The sequence below is a fragment of the Hydra vulgaris genome, chromosome 05 (assembly GCF_038396675.1).
Source record: "Hydra vulgaris chromosome 05, alternate assembly HydraT2T_AEP".
Lineage (NCBI taxonomy): Eukaryota > Metazoa > Cnidaria > Hydrozoa > Anthoathecata > Hydridae > Hydra > Hydra vulgaris.
Genome location: NC_088924.1, coordinates 32,070,876 through 32,092,500, shown reverse-complemented (window position 1 = coordinate 32,092,500; position 21,625 = coordinate 32,070,876). Strand labels below are relative to the sequence as shown.

General features: G+C 28.5%; 2 protein-coding genes across 2 annotated transcripts in view; both read left to right on the top strand.

The window, feature by feature from the left end:
- LOC101239184 (F-box/LRR-repeat protein 7) overlaps positions 1 to 13,607 on the top strand; it is a 66,772-nt gene extending 53,165 nt beyond the window's left edge. Inside the window, exons 12-14 of the mRNA XM_065797917.1 lie at positions 2,238 to 2,354; positions 9,739 to 9,849; positions 12,844 to 13,607. Of these exons, the coding sequence (XP_065653989.1) occupies positions 2,238 to 2,354; positions 9,739 to 9,849; positions 12,844 to 12,946 (331 nt within the window). The 3' untranslated portion in view covers positions 12,947 to 13,607. The remainder of the gene's footprint in view (positions 1 to 2,237; positions 2,355 to 9,738; positions 9,850 to 12,843) is intronic.
- The window catches only part of LOC136080787 (multiple coagulation factor deficiency protein 2 homolog), a 119,715-nt gene that overhangs the window by 53,421 nt on the left and 44,669 nt on the right, over positions 1 to 21,625 (top strand). The gene's annotated exons all lie outside the window — the stretch shown is intronic.

Genomic DNA, 21,625 nt, shown 5'->3' with positions numbered 1-21,625 from the left:
GTTTCTTGAATATACATGATATTAAGTAACTTCTATAGTTAAAGCTTTTTTTTTAATATTATCTGTAACTCACTCTCTCTATGTTTTCCTAATTCTAACTCTTCCCTTTTCTCCTGAACTCTCTATATGCTGATACCAAATTATCCGGGTCTTTAAGCTCTACATCTTTAAAGATTTAACTTTTATTAATTTACCCTATTAGATACACTCACTATTCCACATCTCTGTCTAAGATTATTGTTTCATTTCTTATCTTTTAGAGTCACACCACACATCCAACTAAAATGGTTGTTGGGTCAACTTTCCATGTTTCACATCATAACACTCTAAACTCCTAGTATTCAACTTTTCTTTAATGATGCGTCTTTTGCTGTTAAAAGTGATAATTTTAATAAACATATTTTGGAGTGGAAATATTAAACATTAAATATTAGTTGAAATATTATTTTACTAATAAATATTTTATATTATATTTTGATTTGACATTATATTAATATTCATTGATATTATTAAATATTTGATATTTGATTTATATTTGAAAGACTATATTTGATGTTTTCTTTTGTTTACTTTGAAAGTTTGCTGTCCTTTTGAGTTTAGTGAAAGTTTTGGTTCAATAGTTTTTATTTATATTGTCATGTAGTTCATTTAAGTATATAACATTAGTTATTTTAAAACAATATTAAATCACTTTAAGAAATGATAGTTAATGTATGTATAAAATTTATTTTACATGTATCAATTGTTGCATGGTTGCTTAAAACATTTATTTTTAAACTGCAATACTTTTCCGTGTACCTTTTTTTTCTTAATTTAAATGGCAAAAGTCCTTTTAATTTGTCTAAATTTACATGTGTAATTCATTAAATTTACATAAATTTTACAACAAGGTTTTTTAAGTTTTCTTTCTTCAGCCAACTCTAATACTTTTTCATATACTTTTTCAATTCACTTTTCATTATGTTGTTTTTTAGTTAATTATAAAGTAAAATTTTATTGGCTTTTACCATTCAATTTCACTATTTTTACTAAATGGTATGGTTTTGCTGATTCTACCAATATCATTTATTTCCTTTTTTAATAGTTGATATTGTTGATCTCTACCCTTCCATAAGGGAAAAAAATTTTAACTTTAGTTGAGTACTGGCTGAACACTGGCTATTGATTCTTAGCCTAAGTTGTTAATTTATCAGACAAGAATGTCATTGCTATTTAATCACGTTTAGAGTAATTAAAATCAAGCAGGTTGTTTGACGTTTTAATGAGAGCTTTCAATGGTGCAGAAGTATGCGAACTTGTGGGAATTTTACTTTTGTTTCAGGTTATACAATTTATAACAAAAATGATTTTGGATTATACCATAATAATAGTTTATTGATTTTTAAAGTAAGTGAGCAGTTTCCAAACAGACAAAAACTAAAAAGTTGTTAGTTTTTTTTGAAAGAAACAATCTTCTTACATTAACAGAACATGAAAGTTGTAAATTGTGTCATCACATTGAATCACAACAACCACACTTTCCAACATAATTCCAGTAACCCAGAAATTTTAAGATTATTTCAGTAACCTGGAAATTTTTTTAAATTCATACTGATTCAAACTGCCTTCTCATTATTTTAAAACAATTTCACAATAAATTCAATTAAGATTGCTTAAAATTTGTTGAGCAAAGAATTTTCTAAAAATCTATACCAATTAGTGTAAAAAGCATTTTTTTTTTAAGTTTTTTTATTTCAAACTTTCTATTCTAAAATAAATTTATTTCTTACCAAGAACTGTAAATAATATTTTGCTTAAAACCTCCACTCATTTCATTTAGCTAAAATATACCATTAAAATTTTCAACAGAAACAAAATAAAAATAAGTTACTACTCTTTATTAAACCAGTGTTTAACAATAAATTATTGCATACCTAGCTGATGTAAACTCCAATCATCATGCTCACACTATTAATAAAATCTAGATCCATATTGTAAAAATAATATCTGTGAAATAAAATCTAATTGTAGGCATAGAAAAAAGTTCCTTTTTTGCAAAGTTCCCAATTTGGTGTCAGAACTCATTTTTTAATTGGTTTTTATTTTGTATTTTTAATGGATTTATGCATAATAGGCATGAAGTTTTAAATTTTATATCAGAGTTATATGATCAAATATTGGTTGGTCAGTATTAACATACCTAAAGCATAATATCATATAAATTAAAATTTTTTAAATTTTATAATTTTTATTTTTAGAAATCTAGATGCATGTGGTTGTGGAAAAATAACTGATAAAGGAGTTCGTTCATTGGTTAAAGGTTGCACTAAATTACAGTCTCTCGACTTAAGCTCAACTAAAGTCACAGGAAGAAGGTACCCTGTTAAATACTCTAACATTATTTAATATCCTGTTAAATACTCTAACATTATGTAATATCCTGTTAAATACTCTAACATTATGTAATATCCTGTTAAATTCTCTAACATTAAACAAAAAAATTATTCAATTTTAAGAACCTTTTTTTTAATTTTATTTAGCAATATCAAGTTTGCAACTACAAACGTACTGCTCATTGCTTTTTAAGAGGTTTTCAGTTGAAGTTATTTTTACTTCAAATTTTTTTTAACTACTCTTTCCAGTAGATTGACACAAGGAATGGTTAAAAAAATCAGCTAAAGTGCTATAGGTTAGTGGTTTTAAAAAAGGTAAAAAAAAATGAGGGGTGCTAAAATTTATACAGCTGTACCTTTTGAGTGACAAAATTTTAATGAAATTTGATGTGATGGCACAAAATACATCAAAAATAAGATTAGCGCAAAATACATCAAAAATAAGATTGGTACAAAATATGTCAAAATTCAAACAAGTTAGTTTCAATAAACAATGTCGAATTATGATAATTTATTTAAATTAGATAATTTGGTAAAATATTAGTTTATCAAATTAAAATAATATGACATGAAAATACTAAAAAAAATGTTTCGTTTCAAAAACACAGTGCAAAACTTCATTCAAAATATTTTGAAGGAGATTTTGGAGATTTCCTTTGTGTCGATAGAGATAAAATATGTCTTTAGAGAGATCATTAACTTAATGAAAGATAGGAATATGTGGAGGTTACAAGACAAACAAAGTTTCAAACATAAAGGCAAGGCTTACAGTAGAACTGTAGAAACTTCCTATTTAAATTTAAACAAGTTAAAAAGTTGGAAAGAAAGCAACTGCATGTTATTATTTACTATAGCAGTGCAGTTGAAGTAGCAACAATTTTAATTTTTCTGAATTTACCAACAAAAAAAATTGAAAATATAATAGAAAAATATTATCCATTAAAAAAATAAAATATTATCCATTAAAAAAAATAGTTCAAATAGTTGGTCAAATAGTTGGTCCTGGTATTCATCATCCTTGCAAAGAAAAAACAACTGTTCATAGTCTCCATTTCTTAATTACTTCAAAGAATCGAAATGTTGCTAACAGAATTGTTTCTTGTACACTAGGAAGATTATGAGGTGAAGCCAAAAATGCCAGTTTAAGAGTGTCAGAAACCTTTTTAAAAAAGATGTTTATTGTACTGGCCTATCTATCAATCTGTAAACACTTTTCCAACTCCTTTAACTCAATCAGTTGAAGTTAAACTTCTCAAGCATTTAATCTCAAACTCATTAACATCATCCTTGAATTATCTGAAAGTATTTCTTTTCCTTAGAATTATGATGCAATGTAAATTTTAAATAAGCATTACCTAAAAGTTTAAAATGTAGGGTCACATCAGAAATTACTTACATTGTTATAGTAGTGGGTCAATGGATGAGAAAAGAGTTTAAATAAATTTTGCATCACTAGCAGAGGAATTCAAAAAGTACCCACTTGGGAAAATTATCAACATAATTCCATCACTTGAGTATCATATTTGTGAACAGAATGTAAGTGAAATTGTTATCTCCTCTTCACTTATAAAAATTTAAGAACTTTCTTGATAAGAAAACTGTTATTATAATGGTTGGTGTCCAATTTTTTGGGTTGAAAATGACACTCCACTGTCCAAGTAAAAATCACATTGAAAACATTGTTGTTAACATTGCTAACATTGAAAGCTGCAAATTGAGATTATATGAAGACTTTTAAGGGCAATCAAAGGGTAATGAAAAATAAAAAAACTTGTAATGAAAAACCCTCTGGTAACAAATTATAATATTTAAAAAACTGTTTGCAACATTTGTCTGAATTTTATTAAAGATTTATGCATGTTTTGTTTGTGTCAAGTAAATGAGGAACATTTTTCTGCATTTCAAATAGATTTTCAAAATCAAGTTTTTGTTAAGAAAAAATTTGCAGCTATTATTAAGCTGTTTAAATTTTAAATTTCAAAAAGTGTTAAAAAAGGTACGCCCAAATATAAAATATACTTTTTGGTGTTTAAAAGGAACAATCATGTAAAAATATATATTTTGATGCTCAAAAAGTAGGACTATATACCATAATGGTTATACCATAAGGTATAACTAAACTTATTGTGGTTATACTATAAGGTATAACCACAATAAGTTTAGAACTTATTTTTTGAACCTTTTTTGAACGTTTTTAGAAAAAAGAACAGAAAATGAAAAGATGCATTTTTTTCTTATGTTATTTTTGTGTATATATATATATATATATATATATATATATATATATATATATATATATATATATATATATTAGTAGAAAATCACTTAACAAAATTTTTTTCCATTTAACACTGTGTTTCATCAACAAAGATTCATCAGAAAATCTTTGTTGATGAAACACAGTGTTAAATAGAAAAATTTTTGTTAAGTGATTTTCTACTAATATATAATTGCTCTGTTCTTTTAAGAACATTGAGCACTCTATTGTGTAGAATACTTTTTAAAGTTGTTTAAATATATATATATATATATATATATATATATATATATATATATATATATATATATATATATATAATATATATATACATATATAATTGATTTTTTGACGAGGTTAAATAAAAATAACTACATGATTTTTACTACTAAAAGTTTCCTACTAAAAGAAACTTTTAGTAGTAAAAATCATGTAGTTTAATCTCGTTTTTGGTTTAACTAAATATATATACATTTACACCAAATTAAGAGAACTTTTGCATTATATCTTAGCTGAAGGCTCCTGGGAACTTGGAGGACACAAAACTCATAGCATACAATGCATTTTACAGTCTAATTATTATTAATTTTAGGAAAGAAGTTGAAACTCTAATAATGAAATATAAAAAGCTGTAACCCCTTCAAAACAGGTTGACACCTTGAACAATCAACGATAGAGAGACCTTTTTCTCAAATCATGATTGACGAAATAGCAATTGATAGAAAAAGAACAAAAGAAATTAAATGTGTCGACATTATGTTTTTGAAAATACATATGGAAAAAAGGCATGGTTGTCTCTGCTGTTCTGATATTAGCTTTAAAAGAGTGCTGAGAGATCTGAAAAAAAAAATCTAAAAGGAAATCTTCAGGAAAAGAAGACTTACGTATATCTTATAGCTCATGTTTCATTGTTAAAAAATAGCAAAGACTTTCTGCAATGTTTAATGACTCTGATGTTCTCTTCGCTAAACTAAATAATTAAACAAGTCCCCGCCTACAGCAACATAACAATCGAATGCTTGCATTGTTTTTATGAAAAACTTTACATAATATCATACAAAGGTACGTAAAGTGCCCTCATGAAAACAAGCTCTTGCTTGACAACCACAAGCCCAAAGATTAAAAAACCAAACCATGCTTGCAAATAGTAAAAGTTTTGTAATTGCTTTTGAGCGTCTCGATGTTTATTAAGAGTACATTTTTTTTACAAAAAAATAATGTAGGGGAGACCATGGTACGTTAACCTGCTTTTTTTTCCTTGATGTGTAACTTTTTAGCTTTTTGTTATTTTATTTATTTTTGGAAAAGGGTTGACTAGTCCCTAGACAATCCGGAAAAAACATTAATAAAAGTCCATAATAGCTTTTCAATACATTTAAAACAGTTTTTGTTAGGTCATGTCAGGTGGGCCAACCTACCCTGTTATTAGGGTAGGTTGGCCCAAGGATTGGGGCAGGATGGCCCACATACAACTTATGGCAGAGGTGGGAAAACGCTCATTGAGCAAAAACAACTTTTTTAACTTGATGAAACAAAATTGATGAAACATTGAAACAACTTAAAAACAATAAACTACAAAAAAATGAAATAAAACCAAAATATAACAATAACATTTTATTTAACAATAGTATGAACATTTATAATCTAACCCCTTTGTATCTTTTTTTACACAGCTCACATGGGTCCAACACTGACAGCTTAAACACTGTATCCACACAGCACCTGGAAGACTGTTTGAGAACGGTTTGAAGCAACAAAGACACAAGACATCATCCTCATTATCACCTTTGTTTTTCTTGTTGCATTTTTCTTTTACAGGTTGACTAACAAAAATCTTGCTTGTTTTAGAGTTACTTGGATCGGCTTCTTTGATAGAAAATCGTTTTTTATTTTTTGAGCCCTTCTGTTTTTTTTTCTTTTGCTTTCTGTTTTTGTTCCAAGGCTTTTTTTAACGGTGTATCAGTTAATATAGCAGAAATTCGTTTCCAATTTCTGAGCTTATGTACATTGTTTTTTCTAGGCTGAGCTTTTTCAAAAGGCCTCACTTCTTCAGGAGATGGTATAAGTAAAGAGTTTGGAGTAGCACCTGATGTGCTGTCTAAATCTGGAAAATTTCCTTTCTTAGATTTTGATTCATTTGAATTAAATTTTTTGAATTTTTTTTATTTACAATCCACAGATGACACTTTGTTGCTAGGTGTTTGTTTACAATCCACAGCTGAAACTTCGTTTCTAGGTGTTTGTTTAGTAATGCTAAAACCCACAGATGATAAAATCCATTTTAGTGCTAGGGTCTGGTCTATCTGTTAAATATGATGGCAAAAAATCACTTTCTGAAAAAATATCTCTGTTAAATGGATAAATACCTGTTGCTTAGAGACCACTAATTATATCAGGTATTTTATAGATAGTCATAGATTGTTTGTTTACAGTAACCCGTGCATCACATGCTGAGTTCACAAACTTTTTAAAAGGACCATAAACACTTCTATCTAATGGTTGTAATTTATGACTACAGTGTGCTGGAAAAGATATAAGTGTGATACCATTTTCTTTACAAAAATCAAGTACTGCTGCATCAAGATGAGAGCTGTGGTTGTCAATCAATACCAGACAAGGGGGATCATTGGAACAACGTGCATGGATAGAAAATTTTTTGATGTATTTAAGAAAATTTGTCTCTGTCATCTATCCTGAAGAATGTGCTGATCCATTACATCCTATTGGTCTATCATGAATAAAGTGAGGTTTAAAATTAACTCTGGGAAAGATAAAATATGGAGGTATGTTATTGTCAATTGCACTAACTGCCAAAGCCTTAGTCACTAATGCTCCTCTTTTTGCTAGTAATAATAGTAAATCTCTTCCTATAGCTGCGTTATCAGGCGTATGTTCTGCATTAGGCTTATGTACTGTTGCAGTAACATCAAACTCAAGTGTGTTATCATTGATAGAGTTTGAAAGAATCACTTGGCAATCAAGTTCTACTTCAGTTTAAACCAAAGCATTAGGTGTAAATGACAATCTTTTGGATATGCAATATCTTTCTAGAGTCTTACATGGTACATTAAATTCTCTACTAACTGCTCTAATTGATCTTTTATATTTTGTAACTTGTATCACTGCCAATAGCATTATTTCTTCTGACACTTTTCCACATTGTGACTTGCAAATATAATTTCGTACCATTTTTAGGTAGGTCTAAAAAAAAAATGCAAAAACCAAAAGTACATTACTTTATTACATGTTTTATATTTAACTATTTCTTTTTGATTTAATTATTTATATACCTGCATACTTATATATTTAAAAAATTACATTTTATATTTTTCTTTTTTTAAATAGTAAATACTTATTTACTTTTAATTATTAATAATTTACATAACTCATGTTATATTAAATTTATATATCATATATAAATTTAAGTGTTAAGCATGAAAAGTTATATGTATAAAGTATTTATATTTATATATGTAAGTATAACTAGTATGTAAAAGTTTAAATATCAATTAAATTTACATATATAAGTTATATTATAAGTTAAATAATATATAATAATAATATATAAATATATACAATATTTAAGTTTAGACATTTGTAAATCCAAGTTAAAATTACGAGTTCTCTCAATACTAAATAACTTATTTGAAATTTTTGCCAGATTATAGGCACCGGTATCATCAGCATATAATATAATTACAAAAATTGTGACTATTAAATAACAACAAAAGTTTTAAATTTTGAAGTCACTTTTATAATGGCTTCTTTTACTTAAGTATGAAAAAAATGAAGTCCAAAAATTTGTTTTATTATATTGTCCATTGTCCAAATTCATACCACCGTACATCTCCAAGGCTTCGCAGACTTTTCTTTCAAATTTTTTATCCTCGACTTTAAGTGTTTCTACTTTATCCCATTTCATATCCTCATTGCAATTTACTTTATGCAAAGCTAATGCAGACTGGTTTAACTTGCCTTCAGTCAAAAATTTTTGGTGTTTTGAACTTTTGTTCGAATTTGAAGTTTTAGTTTTAGGTTTCTGGTTGGCTGTTGCGTGGTAATTTTGATTTTTTTTAGACATTAATAGCATTTTTAGGTTAGCATTTGATTTAAAAACAGTCCTGTAATCAGCTTTTCTGAATATTCTTCTAAGTCTGGGAGATATTATTGATATCCATGGTAAAGTGATTGTAGGAAGGTTATTAAAGTTTGATAGAATTTCATTTTTATTTGCTAAACGTTTTTTTCGAACCTGATAAGAAATATCTTTAAGCATTTTTTCATTGTACCCATTCTCAGTAAACACTTGAATTAAAAAATTTATCTCATCTTTTAAATGGTTTTCGCTGCATATTGAGTATGCTCTGTGTATGTATGTATCAGTTGAATATTGCTTTTAAAATTTTGGGATCGTGGTTAGAATGAGGTTTGATTTGGATATTGGTTATAGCATCTTTCCTGTAAACCTTGAACTCATATTTTTCTTGTGTATTATTAATAACAGTTATTCCCAAAAAGTTAAGTATCTTATTTTGTTTTCAACTTCAATAGTATATTTTAAAGAAGGATGTTGTTTGGAACTGTTCTACTTGCTTTAAGTTAAAAAACCAAGCGTGGGTATCGTCTACATATCTATAAAAGGATTTAATATCAATTGAAGGAATCATTGTCATTGCCATTTTTATTCCCTTTTTCTCATGGTATTGTAAAAAAGATTCAGCTAAAACAACCATAAAAGACAATCCCATTGGATTGTCTTTTATCGTTGAATATATATATCATGTTTATCAACTTAAAACAAATATATATATCATGTTTATCAACTTAAAATTATATATATATATATATATATATATATATATATATATATATATATATATATATATATATATATATATATATATATATGTTATCTTTAAATCATATATATATATATATATATATATATATATATATATATATATATATATATATATATATATAAATATATATATATAATATAATATAAACATAATATAAAAAATGATATGTATATTATTTTTTATATTATGTTTATATATTTATTTTAATCATTATGTTTGTATTAAATATTTTAAATTTCAATTGTAGTGTTATCTCAATTTCGACTTTTTGTTCAAATACATTGCAATCATTAAGATTAAGCTTCTGTAATGCTTTAACTGATGCTTCTCTTTATGCACTTGTCTCTAAATGTCAAAAGTAAGTTCTTATATACTTTTTATCATGTTTTGATTTTAATTTATGTATTTTTGTAAAACTATTTTAACAGTGGGTACTCAGCATTTTGTAAGTGAGTACTTTGTTTTTTTTTTAGTTTAAAGAGTAACATCTGAGTTTTTTTTTTCTTGTAATATTATTTTTTCTTCCACTTTTTGAACAGTGTTTACAGATAAAAGTTTTGCTTCTTATCTTCATTTTCATATTTTTTGCATAAAGTCATCATTCCAATAGCTTGTTCAGAATGATCGCTTACAACAATTAAAGTTTTGGCAAATTTTTTCTAAATTCTGAAACAAGGACTGGGTGTGCCAATAATGTGGTGGAAGTGACAACCAGTTTCTCCCTCTCTGATCATCTAAACTTGTCATTGAAAAAATTAAAAAAAAGACTCATTAACCAAAAAAGCAAGGTTTGGTACTTTCATTTTAGTAATGACAGTTGTATCTATTGGATCTTTGCTTCTATATTGAAAAAATCTGAGTCTGGCATTTAGAAGGAATGCAAAGCATCTGTAATGGCTGCTTTTTTATCCATTAAAATTTTTTTATGTAAAAGAGCTAAAAGAACAATTGTTATATCAATATAACATGTATGCTTTTAAAGATGCTAACACAGTGTTAATTGCCTCAGAGAAAATTTTCTTACGCTCTCTTATCTGAGTGATTACATCAAGATCAGAAGCATTAGCATAAATTGCTTCATGTGCTTGAAGATACCAGCTTTTGTAAAAGCATATTATGAGATCACTGATGAGTTCCAAATCTTCCTGTTGATTATTGTTTTCCTACACAAGGTAGTATAAACTATTGCTTAAAAACTTAGCATGGTGAATATCTCCTTTCCAGTTTTCTTTAATATGAAATATGCAGAAGGGGTTAAGTACTGCCTGGTTATTTCAGCCAAATCTCTTTTGTTACTCTTCATATTGCATTTTTAAGTTATATAGGTCTGACAATGATCCAAATTTTGTAATGCAGCTTCCTTTAAAACTGTTTCTTCCATTATCTTTACGAATGAAGGATTTTTATGCCCTATGCTTTTTTTTTTTGTCTCTGCTTCACAGAATTGAACCATTTTAAGCCTAGTGATGTGATGCATGGAGGTTTGTAGTACATAATTAAACCTAATATGTAATTCTTTTTTAGAAACAGTATTAAATAAAGTTGTGTCAAAGCATAATCTACATATTTTTTAGATGAGGTCATATTCATCATATTTTTATGATTTCTATATACATATTTCACCTGAAGAAGACTCAAGGCAGGTACTCTAAGAAGATGTGACTCCCCATTATTGTTCACGAACAATAATGGGGACAGCAAATCTTTCAGTCTTTTTCCCTGTTTGATTTTTAACGAAGTCTTACCATTAAAATGCAAAGATAATGGGATTATGGGTAATGTCTTCCACGGCTTCTTTTATATCTGATTTAGCAGTTTCTTGTTTTTTTCATTTTCCTTAATGGTGTTAGCATTGGTTTTGTATTTTATGATGTTAATTACACAATCTTGAAGGATTGTGCAGATTAATATGTTTATTCGGAATGGAAGGAAGTTATTCGATTTGAGAGAAAAATAAAATAAAAGACTCTTCGCAAATAGTTTATCAAATATCCATATCCTTCGGAAAGGTAATTAAATTTGATCCATGTAGAGACGGAATGCTTGACACATTTTATCTCTAATGACTCTATAAAAGATTTTCCAAAAGTCTCTAGAACTTATTTTCTGAGATAAGATACAAAATTTAGTCAACTGAGAATATAAGAGCTTAGCAGACAGCACCTTTTTTACAATGATTTCTTGAAATAATAAGCATTTGTTTTTTATTTCAAGAAATTAATGTTCTCAAGAAAATAATACAGAACGTAAAGTTATACAAAACGTAAAAACAGTTCTTGTAAAAAAGAAAAAATGATTACGATTAGAAATAGCAGTTTTACGAAAAGATGACTATGGAAACCATGGAGCAGAATTAGCCTTGACTTAAAACCGACAAGAAAGAATATAAGCTTCCATATCTGCTTAGATCCAGGAGATTATTTAAGAAGTGCATTTATCAGCGGTAAGATAAAAGAAATCAAAGACCGTCACGAAGAGAATTACGAAAAAAATTCTAGTAAACTTTAGGTTAATAGTGAGTATTGCAATGATAAGGTGAGGGTAAGAAGTAGTACGAGATAAATGATTTAGAGAGGTTATTGCATGGTCCGAACCACCTAAAGAAAGTTACGAAAAGCTGAAAACAAGCTAGGGTGACAAACAACGGGTACACAAGCAAGACACAAATCAAGGAGTGAATGTAAGTAATTGGAGTTGTCTGGAAAACGAGTCACAAAGTTAACTATCTGGGTAAGAGATTTATAAATGTAGAAGTTATAAGCTTTAGTGCCACCAAGTTTAGTGGTATTAGAGTCATTCAGTGTGATGAATATTATACCCATAACAATAATATTGGTTGAGGGATAAAGAGGAAGAGCTTTGTCAATCAGCAACTAAAAAAATACAGTGCAGGATCATTTGTGCAGTGCAGGAGTTTCAAGAAACTGGTTAGATAATGTGTGTGATTAGCCTTTTGTCTTCCATTGTTTGTAAACTGTATAATTAAGCATAATATCATACAAGATTAGTGAGCTTCACTAAATGAAGCTCACTAATCTTATATAATATTATAACAGACGCATCAATGAGAGCTTCACTACAAACAGGCGCATCAATGAGTTTGTAGTGCGTCTGTTGAAACAAAAAAACAATTAGTGTAGTTAAACATTGAAAGTTTAATTACACTAATTGTTAACATAACACTATTAGTACAAACACATACTGTATCTACCATAAATTCATATACTTTAATATCATGCCTACTTTTTGAATGTTGTACATACTACAGCAATGTGTTAATTTAGATGATTTATGCAAACAAATTGTTATATATTATAACTGTATTTAAAATTGTTTTTACTTTTATTATTAGATTGCGAACACTTCATTTATACGGTTGTAAAACAGTGCGGAATCTTGGAAAACTGGTAGATATAAATTCAAAACTGAAAATAGAAAAAGAATCACTTCGATAAAAAGTGTTACTTTATATAGCGATAAGTTTCTTCACTTTAATCGTTCTATTAAGTAATACGTATGTTTCTATATTATTTAAATTCTAGAACCCTTTTTATTTCTAGTAATATTTACACATCCTTTTTTAATTTCTTTCTTTTAACAGTTTTGCAAAACATGTTTTTTTTGTTTGTTTTTTGTTTTTTTTTTCAAGTATTTTCTTTACACCTTTAAACTTCTGTAAAAAATTTCTCAATCATCATTTCTCATTCCGTTTTAAATTTCTCAATCATCATTTCTCATTCCGTTTTAAGGAAAGTTATATTTTAGCTTTTATATTTAATTTTCGTCATTTTTTGTTTAATATGGAAAAAATTTTTTCGGGTATTTTTCTTTTAATTTTTATTATTTATATTTACACGGATTTTTTTAGATTTTTAAAATGAACATGAAAAATTTATTTTTTTCTAGTGTTAATATATACTTTAACGTATTTAATACTTACAAATTTTATAAATATGGTGGCTTAGTTTTTGATGTTTTTAAGCATTTAAATATAAGTTAATAAAGTGCTTCCTTAGTCAACGTTTGGTGTTTATAAATACTGAAATAATCTTTATTCAAAAGAGAAATATTTTATTTTGATGTAGAAGATTTTTAAACTATAAAAATAGAAACAAAGCTTTCTGATTGTTTTGTTTTCAAACACGTTCTAACACGATGTTTTCTTTGTTTGTTTTTAAACAAATAAATAAATTAAACTAAAGTGCGTTTACTAAAGAAAAATCCAGTACAAAAGTGTGTTTTAATATTCTTTGCTATAGAGAATAAAAAAAAAAAAAGAGAAAATCCTTTAGAGTTGAACTATCAAGCAAATCAAGATGCAATGTTCTAAGAGGTGTTATAGCGATGAAAAGTAAGCAGTTAGAGGAAGCAGTTAAGTGGTGTCGAACAAACAATAAACCTGGTTGGGCTGCAATCAATTCAGGAAGATTTCCACTAATTAAAGATCTTAGAACAATTAACAAACGGATTGGTGGTGTCATTATAACTGGAAACGAGAAGGAATATTGTTCAATTTTTACAAAAGATAAAGAAGTGTATTTCAAGAATAGGTAATATGTACACATAGTTGAGAAATGAAACATTTTTTTAATAAACTGTTTTAATCTGTAACAAAATCCTGTAACAAAATTTAATTTTGTTCATTAAGAAAACTATACTTATACTGTTTAGTTTTCTTGTATTGTTATTTCAATAATTTATTTAGGTGCCTTGCAGGGTTTAAACAAGTCGGAGTTGACAAGGATAATGTTGAATGTTTTGAGAGTAAGAAAGCAAGCCTGTAGAAACCTCTGTGGGCGTTAGATTACTAAGCTATCACCAAATACTCAACGCGCACTCCAAGCAAAGAAGCTTAGCAAATCTTTTTTGAGTCGTTGGGATGCAAAATATCAAAAGCACATTATCAAAAAAAGACAAAGAACTGTATCCAAAAATCGTGTATAGAATGTAATATTTTCATTGATACAAATCAATCAGAAAGAGGTGTATGGCAGGGAGATATAGATGTCGCTAAAATTTATAACCATGATGAAACCCCCCAGTTTATAAACTATGGAGTTGATAGTACTCCAAATGGTGTACGCTGGAAGAGGAGAAATTTGTCAAAAGGTGATAAGAGAAAATACATCCTTTTGTTTCCTTTGGAGGAGATTTAGCAATGTGCTACATCATATTCAAGGGGAAAGGGATTAGTATCCACGTGGCTCCAAAAGAAGCAGTTATACGAATTCCAAACCTTCTAATCTCCACAAATGACAGTGAAAGTCAGCATCACAGTACACTTCTAAGAGCACATCAAATGTTTGACCACTAAAAACGATATAAAAAGGCCTATTGTTGTAATATCTGGTGGTCACTCAAGATTTGACAGTGTTGTATTGACATTTTTAAGAAGCAAAGTTATTAGACTTTTTATCACTACACCTGACACAACTGGCGTTACCCAGCTCCTTGATCAAACTAATCAGAAATTGCACTCTGAGTACAGAAGTGTTAAAACTGTACTTTATTCTTCGTTTTTGACAATCAATAGGTTTCATTATATATTTGCAGGTTTCATTATATATTTGATTTGATTGAATATAATTGAAGGTTTCGTTATATATTTGCAGAGTTATGGCCAGAGTGGGCATCAAAACAAACAACCATAAACGCAGGTAAAAAATTTTGGTATTTCAAGTGGAGGACTCAGTGTTAAGTGGATGCAAGAAGATAAGTTTTTACGAGCTGAGCTGTGTATTAATGAAAATACCAAAAAAAATCAATTATCAACAGCAGTAACAATTTCATTTCCAAAAGATGTTCGCTATGGCTCAACAGAATATTGGAAACATAAATATGAAAGTGCCATGGAAGCTTATCTGATAATATATCCGATATATATCCCAGTGATATTGATTTATCAGATAAATAATATCTGATAAACCAATATCACGGGAAGAAATACCTAATTTGTTGCCTGTAACCAAAGTAACACCTAAAATAAACAAGGAAAATGTTAGAGTTACCCAATATCACGGCTCAATTGAGGGTAAAAAAATATTGAAAACGGTTTCTTCAATCAAGGAAGACGAAGCCAAAAAAGAGAAATCTAATAAAGAAAAAAAATCCATGCAACCACAACAAATTGAGGCGTTCTATAAATGTATGAATGTACACGTGGAAAGAATGTTTGTGCAGCAATTAAGCTTCGAGTATGCTCGTGTTCCCATAATGTTTTAAAATCTGTAGTAAAGCATCATGTTGAGTTGAAACAAGCTTAAAACCAAATATGATCAAACCATTTTGTAAAATAGAACCCGAAAAATGCCTTCAGTTTGAGTCTCATGAAAATAACGTTGAAGACTTCATTCCTATAACTGATTTTATCCAGAATACAAACTAGCATTCTCGATTCGCTGATTTTGGTTTAAAGTTTACCTGGGTCTTATTTTTGTATTTTTTGTTCATAATATATTTTTTTTAAGTTTGTTAATGTTTTTTAAAAAAAAATTATTAAAGTAGTCACTTTGCAATATAGTTTTGATATGGTGCCTCAAAACGTTAGGTGCTGTGATATTTTAAAAGGCGATTTTAAGAAAATTAGATTTATTCTGCGCAAGCATCTTTTTAGCTCTGTTTTTGGAGTCTTAAGGCAACATTTCTGACAAGGTTCCTCAAACTTATTTTTAGAAGGGCTTGAAATATTTAAAATTATTTTTTTTAAATGTGTTAATAGCTTGTAGACTTTTTTCAACGTTTTCGTATATTAGACAATTTTTTAAGTATTACATGTAATACTTTTTTATTTGACTTAACATTATATTTTTTATTCAGATTACTCAACATTTTCAGAGTTTAATTTTAAAAAAATCGAGTTCTATGTTGGTTTATTTCCAATCTGACATTCTGAGGTCCCACTGCATTCTGAGGTCATTTTACCTGTAGTTCCATATAGTTATTGCAGATTTTACGCGGAATGTTTAAAACGAACTTCTTGTTAAATGCTCTCCCGCGGTGCTTTGTGATAAAACCGTAAGGACTTCTGGGAGCACCTAAAATAACAACAACAACAAAAAAATGTATTTATAAAAATAACTACAATAATCTTAGGGATTGTCCATAAATTACGCAACGCTAAATTTCACTAATAAACAAAACAAAAACAAATCAAAGTTTCTTCCTCGCAGAGCCTTAAGTTAAATAAAGATAGGTCATTAAGTTTTATAAATAAATTTAGCATTCCGTAATTTATTTAAAAAATTAAATCTAACGGGTGAACAGTAAAATTTGAGATTTTTTTTGAAACGCTCTAACTTTGCAGCGGATCAATATTTTTTGATAAAATAAAAAACAGCTTATAGATTTATAGTCAAATAATTTATCTTTAAAGTTGCAATAGACTTGTTTCACCGTTTTGTCCTACAAAATCAAGCTTTCGATACACCCCTCCACACATATTTTGTACAGCATTTACATCTACTTTCTTCAAACAATACTTGATCCGTCTTTTTAATTCATCAACTGAAGTAGCCTGCCAATTGTTCTTATAAACCATTCCCTTTAAAATTGAGCAAAAGTTCTCAACTGGACGATGTTCAGGCACTGCAGGAGGATTATCGGCTTTTTGTACAAAAGTGATGTTTTTTGAGACCAATTAGCTTGTCACTGATTTAGCATAATGGGCCAAAGCCAAGTCAGGCCAAAACATAGAAATTGGGATAATGTTTTTAAATAAAAGGCATCAGTCTTTTGACGATGCACTCTTTCAAATACACATTTTGTTTGACAGCAAGGCCCGAAAGAACAAAATAGGGTGTTGAGATGTCTCGAGGTGAAATTGCTAACCACACAAGCATTTTCTTTTCAAACTTTTCCTTGGACTTGTATTTCACACCACAAGAAACTGCTTTTGGATTGCTAGACCAATACCCAACGTTTGAGTTCTTATCAGAGTGAGAAAATGTAAAGTATGATTCATCATTAATTATGAAATTACACCCATAACATTTTCTACACTATCTGCCACAACATGTTTGGACACTTGCTCTGGAGTACGGGCTGAAATGGTTTGTTTTTTTCGGTAAACAATATTTGTGTGTTGCTGAATTGTATACACAACGTGAGATAGGCTGCACTTGAACTTTCGAGCAATTTGTAGAGTGGAAATGCCAGAACGACCATCAATCATGCTTTTCAACTTGGTAATATTGGTTTTATTCATTATTTTAGCTTTTCGACCAGAACAAACACAAAGTTTTGATTTGCCTTTTTCCCACATTGAAATGTATCTGTAAATGCTTGCTCTTGGGTGATTTTCTTTCAAAAAATGATCAACGACATCTTTTCTACCGTCCTTGAAATGTGAATCACAATACCTGTACACACGATCAATCAAACTTTCACGCTTCATTTTGATGTAGATAACAAAATAGTAAGAATATTTTCATAAAACTTTGCCAGCAACAGCTATAGAGAGTGGGCTCTAAAATAGAAACAATAAATGAATCAGTGCACACAAAAAAATTCAAAAATAAAAACCGTTAAAAAAATCTCAAATTTTACTGTTCACGCGTTAATTTATTTCATATCGTGATGCTTATCTTGAAAATTATTTAGTTTAAAAGTTTTAAAACCTCCTAATTTTTCAATAAAATTTAAATTATACTATACTTATTTTCAATAAATTTATATTATACTCTTTTTGATCAATAAAAGATGAAATAAATTTCTGATAGTATAGTAATACTATATATATGTGGAATAAAACTGTATATTTGGTATAGCGCGCTTATACGACTTAAACATACATTTAGAAAGGGGAAACGGTGATGTAAACCAAGGACCTAAAATAATCTTATTTTACGTCCTTGTGTAAACTCATTTTAAATTGCTTCAACACCTTATGTAATATTTGAGAAAAAGTTGTAGTTTTTTTACAAAAAAGTTAATTTAGTTATTAATTGAAATATACAAGCAAATTCATACTAATTCAAACATTGTGTTAATTGTTTTTTCTTTACAACATTTTTTTTATTGCCCAAAACTATTCCATTAAAAAATTAATTTTGAACGATCCTGGGTAAATTAACTGTTTTATTAAAACTAAATTGCAAAATACAATACTTTTAAGTACCTTAATGATAATGTAAATTTTAAATGAAAAAAATCTGAACGTTTTTTTAAGAAAAAATAACTATAATTATTAACTATATTTCATATTAAATCAAATTGTTTTGTTTCTGGGTAAAAAATTAAAAATAGCCGTTGTTCTGCAACAGCTATTTTCAATTTTTTGAGAAAATATTTGATTTGGATTCTGAATAATTATCTAGACTAATCTTAAACTGCAAGAAAAGTCTAAAAGTTTTTAGAATTTTCCAGAATTATGTAAAAACATTAAAAACTTAATAAACATGAAAAACTTGAACGTTCTTGAAGTTCGAACAATACTCACTCAAGTTCTGTGCTCTCTTTATAAGTGCAAATATTGCAAAAAAGATTTAGAAGGTAAGATTAACATGTGCAGCTTGCTTGTACAGCATTATGTTGTAGAATTTTACTAATTTTAATATTGTACAGTTTATGGAGTTACAATCGACAACATTTTTAAATGTATAGATGTATTATAGTAAAACTGTTCTATGCTAATATTATACCCAGTATGAAGTAATGTATGTATATATATATATATATATATATATATATATATATATATATATATATATATATATATATATATATATATATATATATATATATATATATATATATATATATATATATATATATATATATATATATATATATATATATGTAATTAATTATGTCTCCAATTATGTTACATGTTGGTATAGATTTTTATATGCATATCGTGTTGGTATATCAAAAGAGTCATGAAGTTTGCTAGTAAGCAAGATTGAACTGACCAGTCAAGCTATTGCTATTTCTGCATGGTGGGTCCTACATTGGAAAGAAAACAATTCAATAATCTAATTAGAAATTTTGGTCTTATCAAGTTTAATGCTAAGCTTCAAATATTTAGTTTCAAACAGTAGATAGCTTGAAGTATATCTGCATGCAAGTCGCAGATCAAAAAAAATGTTAGCAAACACTTGCCATTATTTCCAGTTGTTAAGAAAGGTTGTGCTTCTGCAACAATGTAGTCAATCTTTTTGAAACTCTTGAAATCACCTGTTACTCGAGTGAATGACACATATTTATGGACAGTTCATGTGTTATCAGAGTTACCATCACAGAGCTAGCAACAACGGACTGAGTTTTTTCACATTTTTTTGAAGACTAAGATAAAGGCTCTTGTTGGACCTCAGTTTGTTAAGATCACGTGACAAGTTTGCCAAGAAGTTGAACAGGACAAAACAAAATTACTTACATTTGGATTTGATTTATATAAAAGACTATCAAAATGGAAAAATCTTTTGCATGACGTTTCTCAATGCTTAATTTAAGGAGAAAATTTTACTTGAGAAGCAAAATAAGCGAATTTTTTAAAATACCTTATTTCGACATTGTATCATTCAATTTTGACATTGTATCAGTATATTTCGACACTGTTGCATTAAATATTGACACTGTTGCACCACATTTCGACAAATCAAAAAATTATATTTTGAATAAAATTTTTTACAGAGTTTCTCACCTCATTTCGACATTGTATGACCTTATTTCGACACAGTTGTATCATTTAGTTTCGACATCGTATCGCTACATTTCAACACTGTTGCACCACATTTGACAATTTAAAAACACTATACTTTAAATAAAAATTTCGAATTTATGATGAAAATGTTTGAATCAAGCCCGCACAGAGACTTTGTGGTGCCCAGGGTCTAGTGCCCCAAACTTTGGATTCCTGGGTATATTGAATTAAACATGAATTTCACTGTTTATTGTCCGTGTGTCTTCTATCACATTACAATTTAATGAAAATAATTATTATTTTTGTATTAACTATCACTGCACATAAACTCTCTATATTTGAACTTGGCTATATATGATAAAACGGAAATACAAATACAATTTAAAATGAATGGAATTATATATTTCACCAAAAACAAATGAGTGGAATAATAATATATTTCATTAATAAAATTTTAATTATGAAGACTAGTCAGATCACACAAATTTCACTTTGCGGACTTTCTTCTTTGCGAAACTAGAGATGACATTTTCGTACGATAAAGTCGTGGCTAGGTCGCTTTCAATTGAAATCACGTTCATCATTAGTTGTTGGTTGCAATTTGAGTTTTATGAGAGCAAGCTCTCCTTCAGCCCCTGAAAACGGAGATTGTATTAAAAACGCGAAGCAAAATGTAGATCAAAGGAAATATTGACTGAAGAACTTTCTGGTGGATTCTGTTGAGCAACTTGATAAGAAAAAGATTCTGTTTGTCCAAAAGTATTTAATTGCTTCAGAACATCTAAATGACGGATTTCTTTAATCAACACCCCTTCCTTTACATCATTTACGTTGAGATTTGCTAGGACTTAGCATTTGAACTTTTTTCCTTTTTCTTGTCTTCTTCTTAACAAAATCATTTTGAAACCAAAACAAAACTAGTCAAAATGTAATCAGTTTTGCTTCTTGGAAGATTTGGGGCCAAGAAGTTAGTTAACTTAGTTGGTCAAGATTATTGATTAGAGTCTCTTAAAACTTTGTCTTATCATCCATCATTGCTGACACATAGGAGAGCCTTGAACCAGAAAGAAGTCAAGACAATGAATTTAAATGACTGAATCTACTCTTTGAGTGCCTTAACTAAAGTGAGTTGATGATCTTCTAAATCAAATTCTTCATGAAGTTTTAAGAACTTTAGTATTTCTTTTTGTTGTTTCGACAATGGCCGGACAGCCACTATGCGCGCACTTCATCTTGTTTGGGACGTTTGGTGAAGGGACTATCCAGTTGCCTCAGTCAAAATTTTCCAGCACATGGGGCTATTACTAAAAAGATCATGCAACAATTGGATGTTGTCAAAATAGTTCTTGACTACAGTTGAGGGTTCTGAAAAATGAACAGATTTAGACTGTGTGCAGTGTAAGACATGAACAAAGCTTATACACCGGACATATTAGCCCGTTGTCATGGCCCTGGCCCCTTCAGTTCTTTAAATCAATTCGGCTTTGATCCAAAA